The sequence below is a fragment of the Bombus pyrosoma genome, linkage group LG12 (assembly GCF_014825855.1).
Source record: "Bombus pyrosoma isolate SC7728 linkage group LG12, ASM1482585v1, whole genome shotgun sequence".
Lineage (NCBI taxonomy): Eukaryota > Metazoa > Arthropoda > Insecta > Hymenoptera > Apidae > Bombus > Bombus pyrosoma.
This window is the reverse complement of record NC_057781.1, coordinates 4,290,967-4,312,293: the sequence shown is the minus strand read 5'-3', so window position 1 is coordinate 4,312,293 and position 21,327 is coordinate 4,290,967. Positions and strand designations below refer to the sequence as shown.

The 21,327-nt window shown below is 28.0% G+C and overlaps 5 protein-coding genes across 8 annotated transcripts; 2 read left to right on the top strand and 3 right to left on the bottom strand.

The window, feature by feature from the left end:
- Positions 1-110: 110 nt before the first annotated feature.
- On the bottom strand, positions 111-4,210 carry LOC122573420 (putative helicase mov-10-B.1). 3 transcript variants are annotated; one of them, XM_043739757.1, is made up of 12 exons: positions 4,079-4,210; positions 3,745-3,749; positions 2,881-3,035; positions 2,353-2,784; positions 2,115-2,279; positions 1,880-2,036; positions 1,661-1,797; positions 1,475-1,597; positions 1,196-1,404; positions 845-1,121; positions 445-739; positions 111-351 (listed from the first exon to the last, which is right to left on the bottom strand). In XM_043739757.1, the coding sequence occupies exons 3-12, from the start codon at positions 2,928-2,930 to the stop codon at positions 175-177; spliced, it is 2,022 nt and encodes a 673-aa protein (XP_043595692.1). In that variant the 5' UTR covers positions 2,931-3,035; positions 3,745-3,749; positions 4,079-4,210; the 3' UTR covers positions 111-174. The 3 variants fall into 3 exon arrangements, with proteins under 3 accessions (XP_043595692.1, XP_043595694.1, XP_043595691.1); XM_043739759.1 differs by lacking the exon at positions 3,745-3,749 and having other exon boundaries at positions 4,079-4,206; XM_043739756.1 differs by lacking the exons at positions 3,745-3,749; positions 4,079-4,210 and adding an exon at positions 3,351-3,484.
- LOC122573422 (BBSome-interacting protein 1) lies at positions 3,645-5,093 on the top strand. Of its 2 annotated transcripts, none has more exons than XM_043739768.1 (2): positions 3,645-3,784; positions 4,870-5,093. In XM_043739768.1, exon 2 carries the CDS (start codon positions 4,875-4,877, stop codon positions 5,091-5,093), a length of 219 nt encoding a protein of 72 aa, XP_043595703.1. In that variant the 5' UTR covers positions 3,645-3,784; positions 4,870-4,874. The 2 variants fall into 2 exon arrangements, with proteins under 2 accessions (XP_043595703.1, XP_043595702.1); XM_043739767.1 differs by lacking the exon at positions 3,645-3,784 and adding an exon at positions 4,301-4,453.
- Positions 5,094-5,166: 73 nt separating this feature from the next.
- On the top strand, positions 5,167-9,792 carry LOC122573419 (LMBR1 domain-containing protein 2 homolog). The gene is made up of 10 exons (XM_043739755.1): positions 5,167-5,340; positions 5,415-5,755; positions 5,822-6,032; positions 6,104-6,280; positions 7,227-7,404; positions 7,482-7,663; positions 7,762-8,001; positions 8,071-8,272; positions 8,375-8,494; positions 9,249-9,792. Exons 1-10 carry the CDS (start codon positions 5,167-5,169, stop codon positions 9,491-9,493), a joined length of 2,070 nt encoding a protein of 689 aa, XP_043595690.1. The 3' UTR covers positions 9,494-9,792.
- A 1,365-nt stretch (positions 9,793-11,157) lies between these two features.
- On the bottom strand, positions 11,158-12,084 carry LOC122573970. The gene is made up of 2 exons (XM_043741011.1): positions 11,943-12,084; positions 11,158-11,826 (listed from the first exon to the last, which is right to left on the bottom strand). Exons 1-2 carry the CDS (start codon positions 11,976-11,978, stop codon positions 11,350-11,352), a joined length of 513 nt encoding a protein of 170 aa, XP_043596946.1. The 5' UTR covers positions 11,979-12,084; the 3' UTR covers positions 11,158-11,349.
- On the bottom strand, positions 11,330-21,288 carry LOC122573967 (glycogen debranching enzyme). Its single transcript, XM_043741007.1, has 26 exons — positions 21,010-21,288; positions 20,161-20,409; positions 19,174-19,297; positions 18,914-19,103; positions 18,627-18,834; positions 18,424-18,558; positions 18,117-18,335; positions 17,804-18,039; positions 17,492-17,704; positions 17,222-17,416; positions 17,018-17,147; positions 16,813-16,936; positions 16,431-16,696; positions 16,162-16,320; positions 15,875-16,083; positions 15,597-15,800; positions 15,282-15,514; positions 15,114-15,203; positions 14,831-15,008; positions 14,403-14,759; positions 14,168-14,315; positions 13,720-14,083; positions 13,438-13,646; positions 13,172-13,357; positions 12,857-13,093; positions 11,330-12,774 (listed from the first exon to the last, which is right to left on the bottom strand). The coding sequence occupies exons 2-26, from the start codon at positions 20,281-20,283 to the stop codon at positions 12,709-12,711; spliced, it is 4,803 nt and encodes a 1,600-aa protein (XP_043596942.1). The 5' UTR covers positions 20,284-20,409; positions 21,010-21,288; the 3' UTR covers positions 11,330-12,708.
- Between the last annotated feature and the right edge of the window lie 39 nt (positions 21,289-21,327).

Sequence of the window (21,327 nt, the reverse complement as noted above, 5' to 3'; positions counted from 1 at the left end):
ATATATATCTAAGTTAGTATCTAACAAATTTATTTAGATATTAAACGCTTAATGTGAATAAATACATAATAAATGCATAAATAATGAAAACATAAACACACAGAAAGAAGTTTCTATAACATATTAATATATTATTCATCTCATAAAAAAATAGTATGTTCTACCAATTAATAATTAATTATTATATATCGAAAACGTCACTAATTTTAGGTTTTCATCAATAGTAACATATGCATTATTTTTTTGACAGTATTTGCACAAAGTATTCCAATATTTGTCTTGACAAAGAATGGATGGATTTCCTACTATAATTAATAAATCTTTTGCTCTTGTTAAGGCGACATTAAACCTCTGAAAAAACAAATAAATATAATTATTAAGTCTTGTTATTATATTCAGAATACCAAAAAACATTTGCTCTTTAAATATTATGTAAAATTATACCTTTGGATTAGCTAAGAAACCGAGATGTTGTTTACCATGGTGTTCAAAAGTTTGTGAACGTACTGTACTTAGGACTATAATTTCTTTTTCTTGTCCTTGAAATATCTCTACTGTCCCAACAGCTATGTTGTTTAATTTATGCAAGTTTAAACTTCTTTTAATCATAATTTTTTGTTGCTTGAATGGAGTTACAATTCCAATATCTTCTTCTTCAATTTTTCGATTACCAAATTTGGAACGCATTAATATTTTTGTAATGTTCGTTACGGCCGTAATTTCTGTCTCATTGTAAACACTAAAAAGATAATATGTTTAATCTTCATTAAACTAGAAAATAATGTTTTCAAATTTCACTAATTACGTAATAACTTTGCTTTTAATATAGAAATGTTATAATTACCTTCCATTTGGTGTTCTTACTTCTTCACCTTTAAGTACAAGAAATAAGATAGGGAATGTTTTCCTTGATAATACTATCCAATTTGAAATTATGCTGTGTTTGTTTTCCTTTTTATCACATAACAAGTCCTTTTCATAAAATAAATTATTGGATGTATGTATAATAGCTTCTTGACTACGGTAATTATGAATTAACTTTGTTATATAACGCGAATTATATTTATTGTTTACTTTTTGATATGGCTCACATTCCATTAATCTTTCCAATAAAGACTTTCCTAGAAACATAATGTAACTCTATATCAGTTAATAAAATACGTAAATTTAACTTTAATAATATGAAACTACATACCGAGCAAATGTTGAATTTTTGTACATCTAATTAGAGGACCAAGTTGATAGGGATCACCAGCAATAACAATTTGTGCATATAATGCTTCAGGATTATTTTTCGAATTCATGACTATAAGTGGAATTAATGATTCTAATTCTATACTTTGACTGGCTTCATCAATAAATATATATGAAAAGTGATCATTTCGTAATTTAAGGCTTGCCAATCTGCAATTAACAAATTATAAATATCATTCTAAATGTAATTATTACTGAAAAAAATAAAAAGAAAACATACCTCGTACATGTTACTAATGTTGTAATAACAATCTTCTTCAAAATAAAAATTTCTTTTGGTAAATAAAGGACCATATCATCAATAAAATTTGAATTTGGATAAATTTTCTCATCTACATTGTTACTATAAATGCGAAAAGAAATAAAACTAATAAAATATCGAGTATTCATGAGAATAATAACTTACCAACATTTACTTGCTGCATACATCCGAAATACATCTTTATGAGGAAGTAAACATAATAATCTATTCGCAATTTCATCAGCTGCTGCATTTGAAGGTGTACATACTAAAATATTTTTTGATTTGCATTGTTTCCTAATCTATAAAATAACATAATCAAGATCTTAGAATGAAAAACATTTTTTTCATATTATACTATAAATTAGAGTAGTAGATCTATACTTGGTAAATGGTTTCAACTAATACTGTTGTTTTGCCAGTACCAGGAGGACCAAATAAAATGTATGGTGCAGGGTACGCCGAATAATTCAAAATATTATTCACTGCTATTTTCTGTTCTTTATTTTTTGCTATACTTTTATTAGCCCAATCCAAATCACTGTATCATATAAGTATATATTAGTAAGTATATGAAAAAGTAACATATATATTAAGAATAATTACTAAAAATACTTACACTTCTGATGAAGTATAAAGACTTGTATTTATTTTGGGATATACTAAGTTTATCAAATTATGCTTGAACATAATGTGTAAGACATAATGAAAACATCTTATTTGCCAGTTCATAGGAAGGAAATAAATATTAACTTCTTCTTCAAGAAGTCGAGATACAAGAGATCTAAACATTTTATAAGTAACTATGATTTGTACTCTATTGTTTAATTCTTAAAAATTAATGCAAACGTACTTACGAATTACGTATTGTTGTATATACTTTCTTCCCTATAATATCTGTTATGTTACAGGTATGTTTAAACTTTAATCTTTTCACCTCAATTTGTAATGTATCACCAACAGTAATAAATGGATCATCTTCATCTAAAGTAGGCACTGTGATTTCAAATGTGTCAGAAACATATTTAAGCTTTTGACTTTTCAAATTATGTTTTGCAGCAATTAAACAAAGCTCATGCTCTTCTAAATATAATAAAATTTTGAACAATACTAAGTAATACTCAGGTTCTATCTTCTTTATATTTGGAAGATTGTTAATAAGTTTCATATAATCATTGTATAATTTAGCATTTTGGGGTTTTGTCTTATTTAATACTGCACATAAACCAGCTGGAAATTGAGTTTTTGCTAATGGCAATTGTTTACCTACTCCAAAACTGGTACAATGTCTAAAACAGAAATAAATGTTTGACCTTATTAATTTTGTATAATAAATAAAATTATTTGATATGGTTATTTGATTTGGTAATATAAAAGTTTCTTACGTGCTTTTTGCAACAATAGATTTTTTGTTTTTATCTTTTTCATTTGCCATATTTAGAAGATTATTTAAACAAATAATGAAATATCTTTTTGGTTAAGTAAAATAGCTTTTTAACGTACAAATATAATACACACGTAATTTCAAAGGCGGGGTTTCCTAGATAGTAATAAATCTTAATAGATTATATTGTTTTATAGTAATGTACGCTATCAAGAAAAAAAAATTTCTAGAAGTGATAAATATTATCATTACATGATATCGTTTAAAGTAACATTTGATAATATTGAAACTATTAAGCAAGGGTAGTATTAAATGTATAAAGTATAATTATTAATAATATATAAAGTAAAATATATATTTATATAAAATATAAATTATTTGTTTAATTAATATTAAATATATAAAATGTATGATGCAGGGTATCCTGATAAAAGAATATAAAATAGGACAAAATATGTTGTATCATTTTACATTAGATTATTTTAACAATAAAATAGGGTTTTGCACATATTTGCGTTGGTACACTTCATTAGATGTTTATCTTTCATTTCCTCTTCATTTCACAATTACGTATGTCTTTTATCAATCGTCGTAACCATTTTCTATTGTTTAATTACTTAAATCTCGGAGGATAATCATGTCTTGATCACATTTTGAATTTCGCATATTTGAAGTGTGTGCAACATTTGCGCAGATTCATCACTAGTATGTGGAAATCTGGGGTCTACTACGGAGCAGGCATAGACAGATTTAACAGCAACAGTTTTCATTCTTCTAAATTAATTTTATAAAAATTGGTGATATATCGGATATTCACGATTTTACAAAGATGACCAGATGCTAATGCTAAGAAAATGTGATTTACCTATGCTGGAAAAAAAAGATCGTGAAACAAAAGTCACGCGGTTAGTTTACTAGATTTACTGTTGTAGCACAATATGCTATTATATTGCTATTTCAATAAATACAAGAATTTTGCATTTATTTTGGGAATATCGCAACATCTAATTATTAATTTATTAATCTAAAAAGAATTATGAAATATTACCATATTATATCATCTTAAAAATATTTTAATAAAAGTATAGAGATAAATTCTATATATATAAAAGATACAAAATAAGTATTTGAGAATTTTATCTTTAAGTTGTATATTAAGCAAGTAAAGTTGGGGTAAACAGCATATCGAATAAACTTACTATTATTACACGTCCTAGTGTACTGTTACCATTGTTTCACTAGAATTAGTACCATCTATTATAACAAAACGTTACCATTTCATAAAATCACGGGAGACCTATGGAGAGCACCGTGGAAGGGGCCATAGTCATTAGGTTATGTTTATATTGAGACGAGAATTCTGAATCCTGACATTGTTGCCAGATTTACCCCCTATATAGCCTATACCCTGTATCTATCGGATCTAAAGTAGGCTCTGGACGTGTAGTATTATTCGTAAATGACAATTTGACGGTGTGCATGTGACGTCGATAGTTTGACTGTATCGTGCAATGTATGCCTAACGATTTTATTGTAGAGAAGAAATGGATAAAGTGTATTTTTCAGTGATAAAAGTACGTTATAATATAAATACCGGTAATTTAAAGTGTAGATGACTTCGGTAGCCATCGAAGTAAATATGTGGAATGTGATTAACAAATAACCTTCTCTTAATTTTTACACCCGAATTTTTTATTATCTTTATCGTTGTTTAATATTTTATTCGTCCCTCGAAAGCGTTTATAATAGTTACATTTTATATCTATCAGCAAATGACCAAGCGATTGATTTTGAGAACCATAATTCTTGTATATAATCTATTTGTATTTTTTATTTAAAGTTATATAAAGTAAATTAAAAAATATAAAATGTATGCATACATACTATGAGAAATTATGTACTACATCTATTTGGAAATAATTTAGAAATATTTATTTAAAATTAAATATAACCTCATATATATAAACACAAATATCCGTTTTGATTCCAGCAAAAATGTCAGAGTTGATGGATAATTCTTCAGAAAAGATTGACATAATCCTTCCTAGGCAAAGCTTGCTATACCAGGAAGAAAATTTGGATTATATACTTTGTAAACCTAAATTAATTCCTTTAAAATCAGTTACATTAGAAAAGTTAGAGAAGATGCAAAAGGATGCTGAATTAAAGGTCCGAGAAGCAGTAGAATATAATAATGCAAATGATAATGAATAAGTCATAAAACTAAAAGCGAAAAGTATCAAAATAATTATAAAGTTATGGTGAGATAAAATTAGAAATCACCAAAATGGTTCTTGGAATATTCTTAACAGAAATTGTGGTAGCATTTTGCCTTGCTGCCACTTTATTATATAAATATGGTAATATTTTTCGGCAACATATTATTGTTACAATCTCTGTACTCATAGCATGGTATTTTTCACTGCTGATAATATTTATCTTACCCTTAGATGTTTCATCTGTAAGTAATAATATTTACTAATTTAAATAATATTAAAATAATTAATACATTTAAGTCTAATATTTTTTTTATAGACTGTTTATAGACAATGTGATGAACAAAATATTTATAATAGCACAAAAATAAACTTTGACAGTACAACAACAGTCCCATTTCATACTTGTAAAGAACCTTGGCCTAATGTACCAGAACATATATTTCCAAATTTATGGAGAATTGTGTATTGGACTTCACAATGTTTAACATGGTTGATATTACCACTTATGCAATCTTATATAAAAGCAGGAGATTTCACGGTTCAAGGAAAGCTAAAGTCTGCTTTAATAGATAATGCTATATATTATGGAAGTTATTTGTTCATATGTGGTATCCTTCTTATATATATAGCATTAAAACCTGGTTTCGATCTTGATGGGTAAGATACATTAGTATGATAAATGTAAAAATATATATTATGGATTTATGTATGTATATATTTTAGTCAAAAATTAAAAGCTATAGCATCATCTGCATCAAATACCTGGGGTTTATTCTTACTGGTATTACTACTTGGATACGCACTTGTTGAAGTTCCTCGGGGATTATGGAATGCTAGTAAACCTGGATACACTTTGAATTATAGCTATTTTAAAGTTGCTAAATTAAGTTTGGATAAATGTGAAGCAGAGGAAACAGTAGATGACATACTTGAGGTAATTAAATATTTTATCTAATTCTCATTTATTTGTATTTATCATTATATTGTATTTATTTTATTTTTTAGTCTTTACAAGCTGCTACAGTATCTATTGGACCAGGACATCCTTTTCATTGTAATTTAGAAACAATTTTTCAAAAAATTCCTGCAGAATTAAAAGACAGAATGAATAGAAGACAACTACCAGATGATACACCAACAGATACACCATCCGAAAAAGCATTAATACGTTTACATAGACAAGTTTGTTATTAATCATATATATCTAAATATATCTAATGTGTAAATATACTGTGCATTCAGATCATCCCAGGACTAATGTTGTTAAAAATACAGTTTTTGAGGTAAATGAAATTTTATTATCTAGTATTCAACATATCCCTTTTTTCTCTATACAAATTTTAGATCATTCATATAACCATTGAAAAGCATGTGCGTAGTCCTCTTTTGAAATTATATTCAAAACGACTGTCACATTTTTTTGAATTGTTTCTATATCGTCAAAATGCTGCCCTTTCAGTGCCACCTTCAGCTTAGGGAACAGGAAGAAGTCAGCAGGAGTCAAATTTGAGAAGTAGAGTGGTTATTAATCACTATGACTGATTTTCTAGCAAAAAATTGCAAGGTAATCAAGTGTGATTAGTACACATCCCGTCTGACTCTACAAATTCTTTTCAAAAGGCAATCAAGTAACTCTGAAATGATCCAGTTACAGTCTGGCTAGGGGACATGAATTCACAATGAATCCTCTTGAATCAAAAAATGCGATCAACATTGTTTTCATTTTTGATCTTGTGGCCTTCATTTTCGTCAGTCATACATCTTCTGGATCGCACCATTCAGCTGTTTGATACTTGGTTGATGGATTGTCTGGGACCAGCCTATTTTCCAGATTTTGCTCCTGTTGAGTTCTTTCTGTTTCCTAAGCTAGAGGTGTCACTAAGAGAGCAACGAAAATGTGGCAGTTGGCAAATACAGTTTCAAAAGAGGGCTACACATACGCCTTTCAATAGTTGTATGAGCGGTCTAAATTTATATAGTGGGAAAAGGAATGTATGTTAAATAATAGATAACAAAATTTCATTTACCTTAAAAGCTACCTTCTTAATAATAATGAGTCGTGGAACATTTTGAATGCACTGTTTATGTAAGCATAATAATTTATTCATTTTTATTTTTTTTTTGTTAGACAATAAAAGCATTGCAAACTTTGCAACGTATAGAAACTCAATGGGGAATTTTGGTTGATAAAATAATTGATTTAGAGGATATAGCAAAAAACCAAGTAAGTGATGATAGAAGGTTTAAAACAACTTTCCCTACACATCGTTCATTTCCACTTCGTGTTGTTTACAATCCAGTTATTGGTAAGCTTTAAATAGTAAACGATTGTAGAAACACATGGTCTTTTCTTTAGCTTTTATAAATATATTAAAATTTTTAGAGTGGTATTGGAAATGTGTCATAAGGAGTTATGTACAAAAAATTATAGCTGTTTGCACTGGATGTCTTTCAATAGCTGTAGTATGGTCAGAAGTAACATTTTTTAATAAAACTCCAGTGTTATCATTATTTGCCCAATTTTTGAATCTAGCTAAAGAAAATTACGATTATTTTACCATTGAGGTAAGAATATATATTTAGATTTGATATTAATAAATAAGATTTTTGTTTTAAAAATTAATGCAAAAGGAAGGAAGAGATAACTAAAATGTTTTCTGTAGGTATTATCAATGATGATAATTGCTTACCTTTGTTACTGCGCTTATTCAACTGTTTTAAAAATTCGTGTATTGAATTTATATTACTTGGCACCCCATCACCAGACTAATGAATATAGTTTAATATTTAGTGGAATGATGTTATGCCGTCTTACACCACCTATGTGTTTAAACTTTCTGGGTCTTATACACATGGATTCACATATTATTAAAACTCACATTTTGGAAACTCATTACACTCAAGTAAATATATGAGTAATTATAAGATTTTCATAATAAATTTGAAATTCATTCTGTAATTTATTTATTTAGGTAATGGGGCATATGGATGTTATTTCCATTATATCTGATGGATTTAATGTATACTTTCCAATGGCTATTCTAGCATTTTGTCTAGCAACATACTTTAGTCTGGGAAGTAGATTGCTTTCTATGTTAGGTTTTCAACAATTTCTTGATGATGATGAGTTTACAACAGACCTTGTTGAGGAAGGTCAAGAGTTAATAAAACGAGGTAAAATTATTTTATTTGAGTAATAATGACTATCATAATTAAATTTTATGAAATGTAAATAATATTGTTTTCATATAACTACGTCTATGTTCTCGTTTTTAGAGAGACGCAAGAGACAAAGAACAGAAGATTTGATGTATAGAAGACGCGAATTTCATGAAAGATTTAGTAGCGCTACCAGTTCATCTCGCTACAGAACCTCACGGCAAAGTACCGATACAGGTATTTGTAATTTATTTAAAAGAAGTGATAATATACAATGTACGTTATGCAATTAAGCTGGATTATATCTCAAAGTTAGTAAGATATAGGTAAAAATATAAAGAGAGAGTTAAAAATATAGAAAGGAAAGTTGAATGGCATGACAAGATCTTAGGTATTCACTTTTTTAATATGTAACGACGCATGGGGGAAGTGCAATTATACTCTTTTCTTTTAATGGAACTCTATAATTATTTATTGTCTAATCGATGCATTATTTATTTCTCTACAAAAAAGTATTAAGATACTTGTGTCAAAATGTGCTTGGTTTAAAGGATATTTCGATTTTAATTTTATGAAACTTTACATATAAGGAAGAAGAAAAAACATAAGGCAGATGCTTATGTTTATGTTTTCTTATTATTCATAGACTAAGTTCAACATTGGAATTCAAATATCTTTCAAACTAAGCATTTTTCAATTCAAATACCTTCATACTTTTTTATGGAGAATTAAAAAATACATCAAGTGATTAATAAAAAATTATAGAGTTCCACTTAAAAAGAGAATGCAATTGCACTTTTCCAGGGCACCGCTGCGTGCTAAAAAAGTGAATACCTAAGATCTAATCATACCATTCAACTTTTACCTTTACAGCTTTTTCTTACCTCTTACTAATTTTGAGATATAACTCGATCCAATTGCATAACACACTCTGTATAGTGTAAATAGCTATATCTATGTCACTAAATTTTTGTATTTAATTAAATTATAGTTCGGCCTTTGAAACGAGATGAATCGGTAGAATCCGCAAGAGCTGGATTATTACGTGACTTTGACCCTGCAGAATATTATATTGGTATGGCAACTGGAGTTGATAGTTATGGTGCAAATAATAGTTACGATACAGGTTACCAAGCCGATGATTTTTATGAAGGACATATGGACAATGCAAGAGCATTTATTGCAAATACTAATCGCATAGGACCTCCACAAAGAGGTTTATTCGATGACATTTAAATAGAAGCTAATAGTGCTTAGGTTTTGCTCAGTAACAATTTATAGAACAGGTACATTCGTATTTAAGAAATATTCGATCTGTTCTTGATATATGGTAGAATTTTTTAAATATTGGATCTAAAATTGTGAATATAATTAAGTCCTACATCTAACAAGTAACAAATCATATAACATATAATTATATTACAAATAATATAGTTAAAAAATGAATTAAACAATGTGGTTAAGAAATTTGTTTTTTGTATTTTTATTGCTTATTACTAAATTTCAAGAAGACAAATAAAAACGCATTCTGGGGAGTTGTGATTTACTATTTTATTTTAGTTTATATAATTTTTTTACAAACTTATACAATGTTAATATAATAACATTAGTAGTTCTATTAATATATAAAAATAGAATCTTTTCATACAGTATTTGATATATTTTTAACAATATGTGCATTGCATATTTAAGTAAGCATAAAATAGCAGTGTAAAATAAAATGAAGAATAAAATAAAAAATAACACATTTAGATTATGAAAGTTTCAGCAATTAAGTGAACTATAAATACTAATGAGTAAGTTTATTTTTGATTATTTGTTATTTCGATTTTTTTTCTGTAGTTATTATTAAATCATATTGATTTAAGTGCAATAAATTTAATATAATTTTTATAAGCTTTATTCATAGAGGTAATGTAAATAGATATAAATTTCTTTTTTTTTTAATACGATATAATCACTTTTTATTTAAAATATAGTAAAGTTTAGGAGAAGAATGATATTAAATATTTATATCTATTCTTCTTTATATATCATTAAGATGCGAGTAATTTACTATGCTTAATAATTCATTATATTTAAAATAATATAATATACATATAAATTACATAGTATGTATTTAGAATTTTTATCATAAAAGTTTTTGTCATAAACAGGTATTCATGTTGTGTAATAGGAAAGATTATTTTAAAAAACTTTTGATGAAACCTTCAAACAAATATTATGTAGTTTTATACATTTTTTAATATTTCAGGTTGATAAAAAGTTTTAATTAATTTTGAAAATGATTAAATTTGTAAATACTAGATATTTATATTACATATACTATGTAATTTAGTAATTTAATTTATTTATCATTGTAAGTTCTATATAGCATTATATGTATTATATTATACTGTAATATAACTTTATTTACATTTTAAAATAGAGAAAGTAGACGTGTGAATTTTGGAAGGGAAAAAAACATTTTCTCCATTATGCAAAATTGAATATGTATATCAATTTTATTGCAAATATTTCATACAGATATGGGAATGGATAAGAAAATATCATGTATTTAAAATATACGTGCAATAATAATAGTATTTGCTAATAAATATTTAATTTAATCATTAATAAAAAATAACAAATTTTAATAACCTTACTTGAGCATTCGATTAATCGCATTTTACCAGTTTAAAAATACCGAAATCTTTTGAAGTTGAAATTTTTATTTTATATTAAATATAATATTTTTTGTACATTTCGGTATGGTTATGATTTTAATAGAATCATATATAAATAATTTTCTAAAACAATATAAGAATACTCTACATAATTATATAAAGATCAATAAATTTTTAATTACGGTAACAAATGTTAATGATTTACAGAACAATTATGATAAACATAACAATTCATATAGTTTATATAAAATTTATTATATGGAAGTTTCATGCAAAAGAATACACGAATAAAAGACAACATTGGTATTTATGTAGTAAAAGCTTGAAACAAAAAATTTAATAGTTTTAAATATTAGATAAAATTAGATTCTGAAAATGTTCCATGCAAAAAATAAAGGAATGAGTATAAAAGAATATCATATTTTATTAAGTGAAATAAACTATATAAAATGTGATTGTTGCTAAAATGAAGAAAGAAAGAGTATAGGCAATTACTATCTTTACTATTTTTATGTGCTCTGATTGTGAAATACGATTTTTTCTGTGTCTATACCTAGAGTTTCCTAATTCTGGCATTAACAGTAGTGGCTCTAATAATAACAAACTAGATCTATTCGCGCGATGATCGACTACATCATCTTGTTTGAGATTGTGTGATCGAAATACATTGTTACGATAATTCATCCAGTTTTGCAAATCAGTATCGTATCCAACGTGTTTTATAGAGCGTATAATATTACCATGATCAATACGAAACGCTGCAGATGCAATACCATTATTTGACATCCTTGTATAAAAATTACTTGCACAACGATGATATAACTCTGTATTTACTATTCCTTTCGTATTGCTATTTATAACAAGGATACTTGTTTCTAATGCTGTTTTTAAATCAAAAATATCCTGCGGTGGGCCATAAAAATAGAATATACTAGAAGCATTAGTTTTTAAGTAATTATGAACTAGTAAACAGTGCTGAACGTTATTGTACTGTAAATATAATGTATTGTCATGTTTACCATCTTCTGAGCAATATCTAAACTGTAAAGTTTCATTTAGTTGAAGTAAATGGACTTCCTTCGCATATAAAGGCTTCTTTGCATATATCAAAAGATCAGAATATACTGGACTGCCTTGTAAATTGGCGCATTTCTTACAAATTTTATGTAGAGGAAGAAAAAGTGTATTTATCAAAGTTTTCGCCGTTGTAGGGCTATATTTTTCATAATAATCCATAATATCACATTCAAGAGCATTGACTTCCTCATAAACGTGATCCACTTTTGATGGGTATTTCGTCAATGCATTACTTTTCCCTATGTTTTGTTTTGTTAATGTATCAACTTGGTCAATTACATCACTTTGAAATTTATTTAAAGATCTATTCTCGTATTTTAAAGGTTCATTTCCATATATAAGTTGTCCTGATTTATGAAATTCACCTTCTGATACTATTGACAATTCTGTTATATTTGACATAGTTTCAATTACTTCCAAATTGCTAATAACAGTAGAAGATACATAATCATGTTTAATGTCTTCTTTACTTTCATTTTTCTTAAGTTCTTGCATTAAGAAAACGTTATCAATTGTACTGCACGGTAGCATACTGATTTTGTCTATGTGCGAAATACCAAATGCGTGTGTCTCCGTGCTTGGTGTTTCTATAGCTGTGTTAAATATGTGCCATTTATTATCGTGATCTTTACTTCTAATGCTACGTTCTTTTTCTAATCGTAAATGTTCTAAGTGTAATTGGCGGTGGTGAACACACGCAAAATTATATCAATTCGTTCTTTCATTCTCCTCGGATCGTAATTCCCGTTTAATTTTATCTAAGTCGTAAAGAACCTAGAATGAAATATATAGTACAGTAATAATCAATGACATAACCGAACTATTTCTAAATACCATTAACAGCATATATACAAACTTCTAATATAGAAGCAGCACTCCAAGCTTGTGTTCTGCAACTATCCTTGCAATATTCCCCATCTTTATTGGTAAGTTCAGGGAGACCTCTCCAATGGTTTGTAGATGCCTCTATGAAATGTCGAGAAATAATAATTTCAGTTGATTCGACTGTACGACGTAATTCTTCCTTTCCTCCAACTAATGGAGCGAAATATAGTCGGGCACGAAGAAAATAGCCTATGGGCCAAACCCATTCCTAGTAGATGCCATGAAATTATTAGTTTTATATCAGAGTAGTTTATACTAAAATAATATATTAAGGAACATTGCTTACAGGCCCCTGATGATAATTCCAACCATGAGCTATTTTAGTATCTCCACTATCATTAGAATTATCATAATATCCATTGTACGCCCAATCAGCAGGATCTAATGTTTTCATTCCAAGTGGCCCTAATAAAATTTCTTCTGCCTTTTTTAATGCTATCCATGCATGTTCCGGATTAAACAATTCTGGAGCCTTTTAAGATAATGATATTTGAATATTATCCAAATTGCACATACATTTTAAGGATAAAAAAGCTATAAGAATGTACTTACAGCAACCATTGCAACTGGAAAATTAGATCGTAATTGGTAATCGGCCCATGCTTGTGTTGCTCCATGACTATCTTTGAAAATTCCACGACGGTGAATAAGTTCTGATTTAAGTTCTCCTTCTAATTGCACTTCGTTGATGTAAAAATATTTCTCAAAATTTAATGAAATCTTATCTGCCCATTGTTTATAGCTCCAAGTTACAGTAGAGCCTGCAATAAACATTAACTGTAGTGAAAAAAGCTAGAAATAAATGAAAAAACGTAAACAAAATTTATTTTTTACCATCCCGATTTTTTCTTTGCACACTACCATAAGGAAAAAGATTTTGCTTATACAATTCAGCCAAAAAGCTGAGAATACTCTTGCTTAGACCCACTATTTCTACTGCTGAACCATCCCTTGGAGTAGCTGGTTTTCCTTTGTTACCAGCTTTTTCAGAAGATCCCATTTTGTCCATCCATGTACCACAATTTGCATCATTTCCACCAAATACAAATCCTGTTTCTGGGTGCACTCCAATTTGGTTATTAAAACCACGATCTGTCATATGTTCATCAATCTGTCTTCCAGCATTTCTTTCTCTAAAACAAAGTCCTTGAAAATGTATCAAAAGAGCTTCTTGAATAACATCATGTAGTGGCTGATCCTGAAATTTTATTTCCAATATATATCATGTGTGAAACAAATGTTAATATATATAATTTATTTACAAAGAATATTTTCTACGTACTACTTGTCCTGCAGGTAGTGGAGGAGAATCATCAGTTGGAAACAGCCTCGAAACCTTGTCTGTTAAAATTTTTAAACCATTTGGTACTTCTTGTATGTAACATTGAATTGTATATAACCACCACCACAAAGCATCTCGACAGTTATATCTAAAAAACATAAAAAAGTTATTTAAAAGGTGCAACAATAATTAGAAATTGTATTCATACAATAATAATTAAAAATTTATTTGTTACCTAGCATTCTTTCCTTTATCAAGTAAATTTGGTATAAGACCATGTCGCATAGTTCCAGCATAGCCGAGGATAATAAATCGTGCTTCTGCATGTCTGCCTGTTAATATCAGTAGTCCCCTTAAGGCAATGAAAGTGTCTCTTCCCCAATTTCTCATATATCCTGTGGTAAAATGTGGTAAACCAGCAGACAATGTCATACATATTTGTTCACTTTCGCCATTATATTGTTTGATCTTTGGTTTGGGAGGATCTATATTTGGAGACAAATCTGGTAACGGAGCTGATTTTACTATTCCTCCCATTTGAATAGAAATTAAAGATAGAATTTTAACGAAAGTGGAACCTTCTTTCACAAAGCTAATAAGAAGCAATGAATTAGTAAATGTTTACAAAAAATTAAAAACAAAAATATATTTAGTGTAAAGTACCTTGACATTAGATTATAGCATTGCTCAAGAAGTATCATATAAACGTTTACAATTATAACATCGAAGTAACTAGGAACTAAATAGCGAGGTATTAATTTAAATGGTTCAGTAGCTTCTTCGAGCCATTCTCCAAGAGTTCTAGTTCCTTCATCTTCTTTTAATCGTTGCCAAGTATAATCTGTATATATTTGTTTAAACGTATTAACAATCGTTAATTATATAATGAAACATAGTGATGTTAATAATAGAATGGATTTGTTTTAATATTTGTTCTAGCACATACCTATTAGCCAATTACCCTGTCTGAGATTAATACACATTGGGTGACCCAAATCATTATTAGGACGAATATCTGCTAACAAGGAAATTATACCTAAAAATAAATGTAATGTGTGTTACATTAATAGGTATGGATAATATAGATATGAAATAGCTCAAATTGTTAACTTACCTTGTAAACCTGCATAAACAAGGGGTCCATAACCAGGAATATCATATACATCAAATCTATTCGAAGTTTCATCGCGTTCTTCCTGATCGCACCGGTATAGAGCCTTATTTAAATCTACTAAGTTCATACGAGAAACAATAACACGTATATCGGAACTTCTCTGTGATGTTACTATTGAAATAGTATTATGAAGTTTTGCAAGAGCAGGTTTTATATTAGCATGAAGAGATACTCTGAAATTAAATATATCAATATTTATTATATATGTTATAAAATTTATGAAAAATTTATACAAAAAGAATCATTAAATATTACCGAATAGCAACGACAGAACCTGGTTGAAAGTTTACAAAATTAAGCTGAGTTATTTTAGGATCACCAGAATCAACTTTCTCCAGGATTTCTGAGTCACAAATTTGTATGTGTTCTTTAAGTCTTAGTACATATTCTGAGAGACCATTTATGTAATTTTCATCTTGTACATATTTTTCAGGATAATGGAAAGGTGAAGTACCATTTCTAAAAACAATATATCGTCAAAATGTCAATACGTAATAACGAACATGAAAAATTATTGATTTCACATTTCTTACTTAGCTTCTATATGAGATAAGGATGCTTCCAGAATAATTTCTTCCATTACACCCTCCACTCGTAATGGTTTCACATATCTTCTCAAATCATTGGCATTAGGATCGGGGTGTTTGAACGCTGTAAAAGCGACTAAAATTACACTATCATGAGTTGTTGGAGAGTGTCTTGTTACAGCTACTATATCACTATCCATCTGGTCAACAAATACCTGTAAATTTAGTAAATAATATTTTAAAAATTTTGCGGAAACAGCACTTCTTATGCGTTATGTATTATGAGAATATACTTGAGAAAATTTCTGTTGCCCGAGAGTATAATGCAAATCATTTAATGCTCTCTTCGCCGCAATTATACCAGTCTTTAAACCTACAAATTTGATACCATCTATCAAAGATTCATCATCTGCCCAGCATGAATATTGTCTTGTTTCATCTACAACATGTATCTGTAAGGATTTATTAGGATTAGAGAACATAGATTGTTTCTTTTTTCAAATATTATTATAATTGAAATCTTCTAAATATAACTATAAATATTACAATAAAACTAACTTACATGGTGAGGAACTAATTCATCGTATCCACGATTGCTGCCGCTAGCGCACGCAGCCATTGATACAAGAGCAGCACTTGAAAGTAAATCAAACACACTACGTTTTTCCACAGAACTGGGATTATCATGAGTTAAATCTAGAAATAGTGCATGTGCTATGCCTGGTACTAGAGGCCGTTTACGTGGTTGCAAAAATGCACCTACTGGTTCGCCTCCATATCGGTATACCAAACGACCTTCTTCATGACTATCCCACGCAGACATAGCTTCTATTTTGAGAGAATGAAAAAGATTTCATAAGATTTAATAAAAATTTATAAATACATGTATTATATATTGGTATCTTCTTATAAAGCTTCACAGCTTATAAAATAAATTTGCGAACCTCGAATTAAGGAAGTGAGACCAAGTCGATTGACAAATATATTGTCTTTCTGATCGGAATTTGTAAATAATTCGGCAACAACGTACAAATCTGGACGAATTCGACGAGCAACATCAAGCATATACTGGAACGATTAAGAATTTACTAATATAGACATAAATATACGTTAGATATATATTTTAATATTTTAATAAATTAAATATACCTCTGCAACTGGGATAGGGGTCGAATGGCAATTATCTAAGCGAATACCGTCAAAAATTTTAGCTGTTTGTGTAATATAAGCAGTAATATGCTGCCATAGAAAAGGACAATCTTCTGGTTTATCTCCATACCTGTAACAAATGTAGTATATTATTGATTTTAATTATTTTATATCTTGATTCTACTTCAAAGGTAGTAGCATTACCTTAATTTTACACTGTCACCCCAAGCAATAAGTTCTCTTCTTATATAAACATTAGAATCAGGATCAGCAAAATTTTTTAGAGGATCACCATTCATTACCCATCCATTATGAGCCATAAGATAACAGCCTTCATCAGAATACATTGTTGCTTCTCTTTCATTTAATGTTTGTGGTGCTCCATAATCAGTAAAATATCTGAAGATAATATGTTTTAGCACAATTTATATAAATAAAATATCAAAATAGCAATATTTTACAATAGTTATGTACCTAGGAACAAGTGGATTTCTTTCGCTTATTTCTTTAAGTTTAGGCCCATCACCTTGCACTCTAAAATATCTTATACCAGCAATAGTATTCTCAACTGCAGCATTTAGATGATTTTGTATTTCATTAGTGATCATGTTATTAAGTTCTTGTAATTTCTTTCTTAAGTCTTCGGCACAGCGTTTCAAACGAGTCTCTTCATCAAAACAATCAGTTCTGCAATAAGAATATAAAGTTTTAAGTTTAGAACATTAACTAAATCAAAACCTTTCTGAGGTGATAGTTGGTATTCTGACCATTATTGGTATAATTTACCTATATATATTATATTTTTTTAAAGCAAGTTGCATATTTATAGTTGCTTTCAATCTACGAAATTTCGGATCTTTTATTATTTTGATATCTTCCAATATAGGTTCAATAGTATCTTGAGGCATCTGATTTCGTGCTAAATTCAAAAACTCCGCGATAGTTTCATTGATGTCCAATATATACAATTCATGTATTTTCACAAGCGGTAAAAAATATGTATGAAGTGCATGACGAATTGACTGAAAATAGAGAAGTAACAAGTATAAATAATATATTGTACTGGTTAGTAATTATTAATATAATGCATTTATCTTACGTTTAAATGTTCTTCAGTTTCAACTACTGAAGGAATGCCTTTAAACTCCCATTCTCCAGCTGCAACCTGTATTGTCAATTCAAACAATGCAGCATCCAAAAGATATGCAGGACGTAAATGAGGACTATTCAAACAATTGTATGTACATTCTGGATGAGATACCAAAAAAGGACTTTCATTTGCTGTATGATTCAAAACAATATCACATATACTCAACATCTGAAACACACAACATTTACAGGCTGATATTATAGAATATTATAACAGATTAAGCTATAAAATATAGAAAATTATATATTACACTAACATTCCATTCATTGCGTATTTTATTTATTAGTCTTTCAACATCATCATATGTAACTGATTTATCATCATCATTGAAAGAAGGATTTAATTTCAACTGGTCACTAAGGCTGTAAGATGACTTAGAATATCCCAGTTCCTAAAACATAAATTATATAAGTTAGATGTATTAGTTCAATATATTATCCAAAAAAATGGAATATATACCTGAATTGGTGTAAAATGAATCACATTATATCCAGAGTTTCTAGCCACTATTAGTTTATCTTCCCAGGTAGAAAATGGTCCCAGACATTTTGCAAGAACAGTTTGACACTGAATACAATCCAATGGTAAATCATCTCCATGTTCTCCTACTTTAAGTTCTGGATCCACTAGTAAGTATCCAGAAGCAATAGGTTTCATATCTTCAGAACTAAAAAATTTGATACGTTAAAAATTGTGAACAATATATTTTATTATGTCAATATTCTTTTTTTATATTTAATACTTACTTAGGATCTATAAGATAATAGTGAAATGAACCAGCCAAAAATAAAGATATATTAGCTGTTTCACTAACCCATTCTAATGGATAATATGTATGCCTTTCAAATTTTTTATTTTCCCCTAAAGGATAATTTATAAAAAGATCAAGTGACTTCCCAAGAAGAGAAGCACCTAAACGAAATTCTACTCTCCATCCTGTTAAAAATTTTTCTAATTTATAAAACTCATTTTCCTCAAAATTATAAGTAACATAGAATTTACATACCTTTTTTTAATCTATATAGTATACCATCCAGATGTTCCCCATTATTTAGAGTTAAGACTCTTATTTGTTCACACTCGTGATTTTCAGTTGTTGACATGTGTTCCGTCATATCTTCTACGATTGCCTAAAGACACAAGCACCTATTTTGTAATGCAATATCACACAATTTTTTATACTATTTTTTAATTATTTGTAATATACTCTTATTTTTATACAAATATCAATATATCCTTCTAAAATTATTGTAAATATTTTATCTAGTTTTTAGAATAAGTAATTAAATAATAAAAAGTATGCATATAACAAATACTTATAAACATTTAGATATGAGAATAATTATTCAATAAGAAAATATGATATACTAAATTAATAAAATATATATAATTTTGACGAGCCTATAATACTTTTAGGAGTAGTACTTACACGTGAACTGTGGTAAATGAATAAATACTTAGTCTACAAGTCCCTTAATATAAGTTATCAACACAAAGCAGCTAGCAAGCGTGCAAAAAGCATAGTATTAGATTACAAAGTTATGCTGCATGAACATACATAAAGTCCAGAGATATTCTCACTCTACATGCTTAGATTACCTCTTTGTAATAATATAAACATGGGATAGACTTTGTACTATATAACATCAATTGTCTATTTATATTACTATTTTTTATCTATCTACTACTACTACATTTCTAGTAAATTTAATAGATATGTTATTATTTCCAATAATACAACACTATTTTAACATTGAAATATTAGCCTGAAATATAAATCATTTCATATATAATAAAGATAGTATATTTAACACTGTGTGCAAGATACCTCCTTTGATTAGATCATTATATAGTTATATTAGACAAATGTTACAAAGACATTACAATGATATGCTATCAATTCCAATTAAATTCACCAATAATATTCTTATCATCCTAAAGATATAAGTGCAAAGGGTATTAAGATATATATCATGATTATATCTGAACTTACATAATAATAAAGGCATTTTAAATAGCGGCATTTGCAAAGATGTTGAAGAATGCTCCTAAGTTTCCTTATTAATGTCCTTGTTGCATCACAAAAAAAATAACTTGTTGTAAGTATAAAACCCATTCTCAAAATAAATCATATAGCTGAAATTATTATCGAAGACAATGACTTTTCAACTAGTTCTATGTTATCATAGCATTTATTTATGTACTGTTGCTTTTATTTAAGCAAATACCACTTTTGTATTACCTATAACAAATATAAAGGAAAACTTTAATTACAAAAAGCTGCTTATTAACTGCTTTTAATCTAATCAAAATTGAAATTAATTTTTTGTACATTAAAAATGAATCAAAATAATTTTATTATATTAATTATAAATTATTGCTCTATATATTATATTAAAACAAGATGATGTAATTAAAAAACTATTTTATTTAATTTTTCAAAAGTACATAATTTATGTAGTTAAAAGGACATATAAAATGAATACATACATATATGTCTTTTTACAATATTAAAAAATTTGTATAAGAAAGATTTACATTGAATCATCAATTATTTCAACTCTGTTATACAACTATAAAATTACAGAACCAGAAAAATTATATACATAAAAGCACATTAAAAACTATTACACATGACAGGATTATAAGTATTAGAATTTAAATGTATGCATATCAATATACATATACAATTCTTTACATGTATTTTGTGGGTTAATAAAGGTAAAGTTACAATTAATAGTTTACTCTAAACAATTAGCACATGCAGTAAAACAATTTGCAAGATTTTAGGAAACAGTATTACTATTTTCCCTTAAAGTTATCATTTCTCTTTTTCTCATACCTGACAACTCTGCTAATGCGTACTAAAGACTAAAAATATTATACTTTCATTAAAAAATAACAAGAAAATATAATATACGCGAAACAATATAGCATAAATTAACAGAACGAAAAACAGATTGTAATTCTTACAAAGATAATTTAATATAATTCACTATATAATTCACTATATAATACATTAATATTAATTAAGAATAATGTGTTTCTTTCGAATTTGACCTCTATTTTATAAAGACAACTTTGAAGGTCACAAAATCGAGAGCATGGTTCAAGTTAAACTGTTAAAGGAACGGAAGGAGCAGACGACAGGTTGCAGAAA

Coding starts and splice junctions, on each gene's coding strand:
- LOC122573420 (XM_043739757.1), bottom strand. CDS start 2,930: ATGGCAAATGAAAAAGATAAAAACAAAAAATCTATTGTTGCAAAAAGC. Junction 1,405..1,474: donor ACATTAGTAACATGTACGAG/GTATGTTTTCTT, acceptor TGTTAATTGCAG/ATTGGCAAGCCTTAAATTAC. Junction 740..844: donor GTAAGAACACCAAATGGAAG/GTAATTATAACA, acceptor TTATCTTTTTAG/TGTTTACAATGAGACAGAAA.
- LOC122573422 (XM_043739768.1), top strand. CDS start 4,875: ATGTCAGAGTTGATGGATAATTCTTCAGAAAAGATTGACATAATCCTT.
- LOC122573419 (XM_043739755.1), top strand. CDS start 5,167: ATGGTTCTTGGAATATTCTTAACAGAAATTGTGGTAGCATTTTGCCTT. Junction 8,273..8,374: donor TCAAGAGTTAATAAAACGAG/GTAAAATTATTT, acceptor TCTCGTTTTTAG/AGAGACGCAAGAGACAAAGA. Junction 8,495..9,248: donor ACGGCAAAGTACCGATACAG/GTATTTGTAATT, acceptor ATTAAATTATAG/TTCGGCCTTTGAAACGAGAT.
- LOC122573970 (XM_043741011.1), bottom strand. CDS start 11,978: ATGAAACTTTACAGTTTAGATATTGCTCAGAAGATG. Junction 11,827..11,942: donor TAGATATTGCTCAGAAGATG/GTAAACATGACA, acceptor GGCCCACCGCAG/GATATTTTTGATTTAAAAAC.
- LOC122573967 (XM_043741007.1), bottom strand. CDS start 20,283: ATGGGTTTTATACTTACAACAAGTTATTTTTTTTGTGATGCAACAAGG. Junction 17,417..17,491: donor AGAAATCCACTTGTTCCTAG/GTACATAACTAT, acceptor TATTATCTTCAG/ATATTTTACTGATTATGGAG. Junction 14,084..14,167: donor CACTACCTGCAGGACAAGTA/GTACGTAGAAAA, acceptor ATAAAATTTCAG/GATCAGCCACTACATGATGT.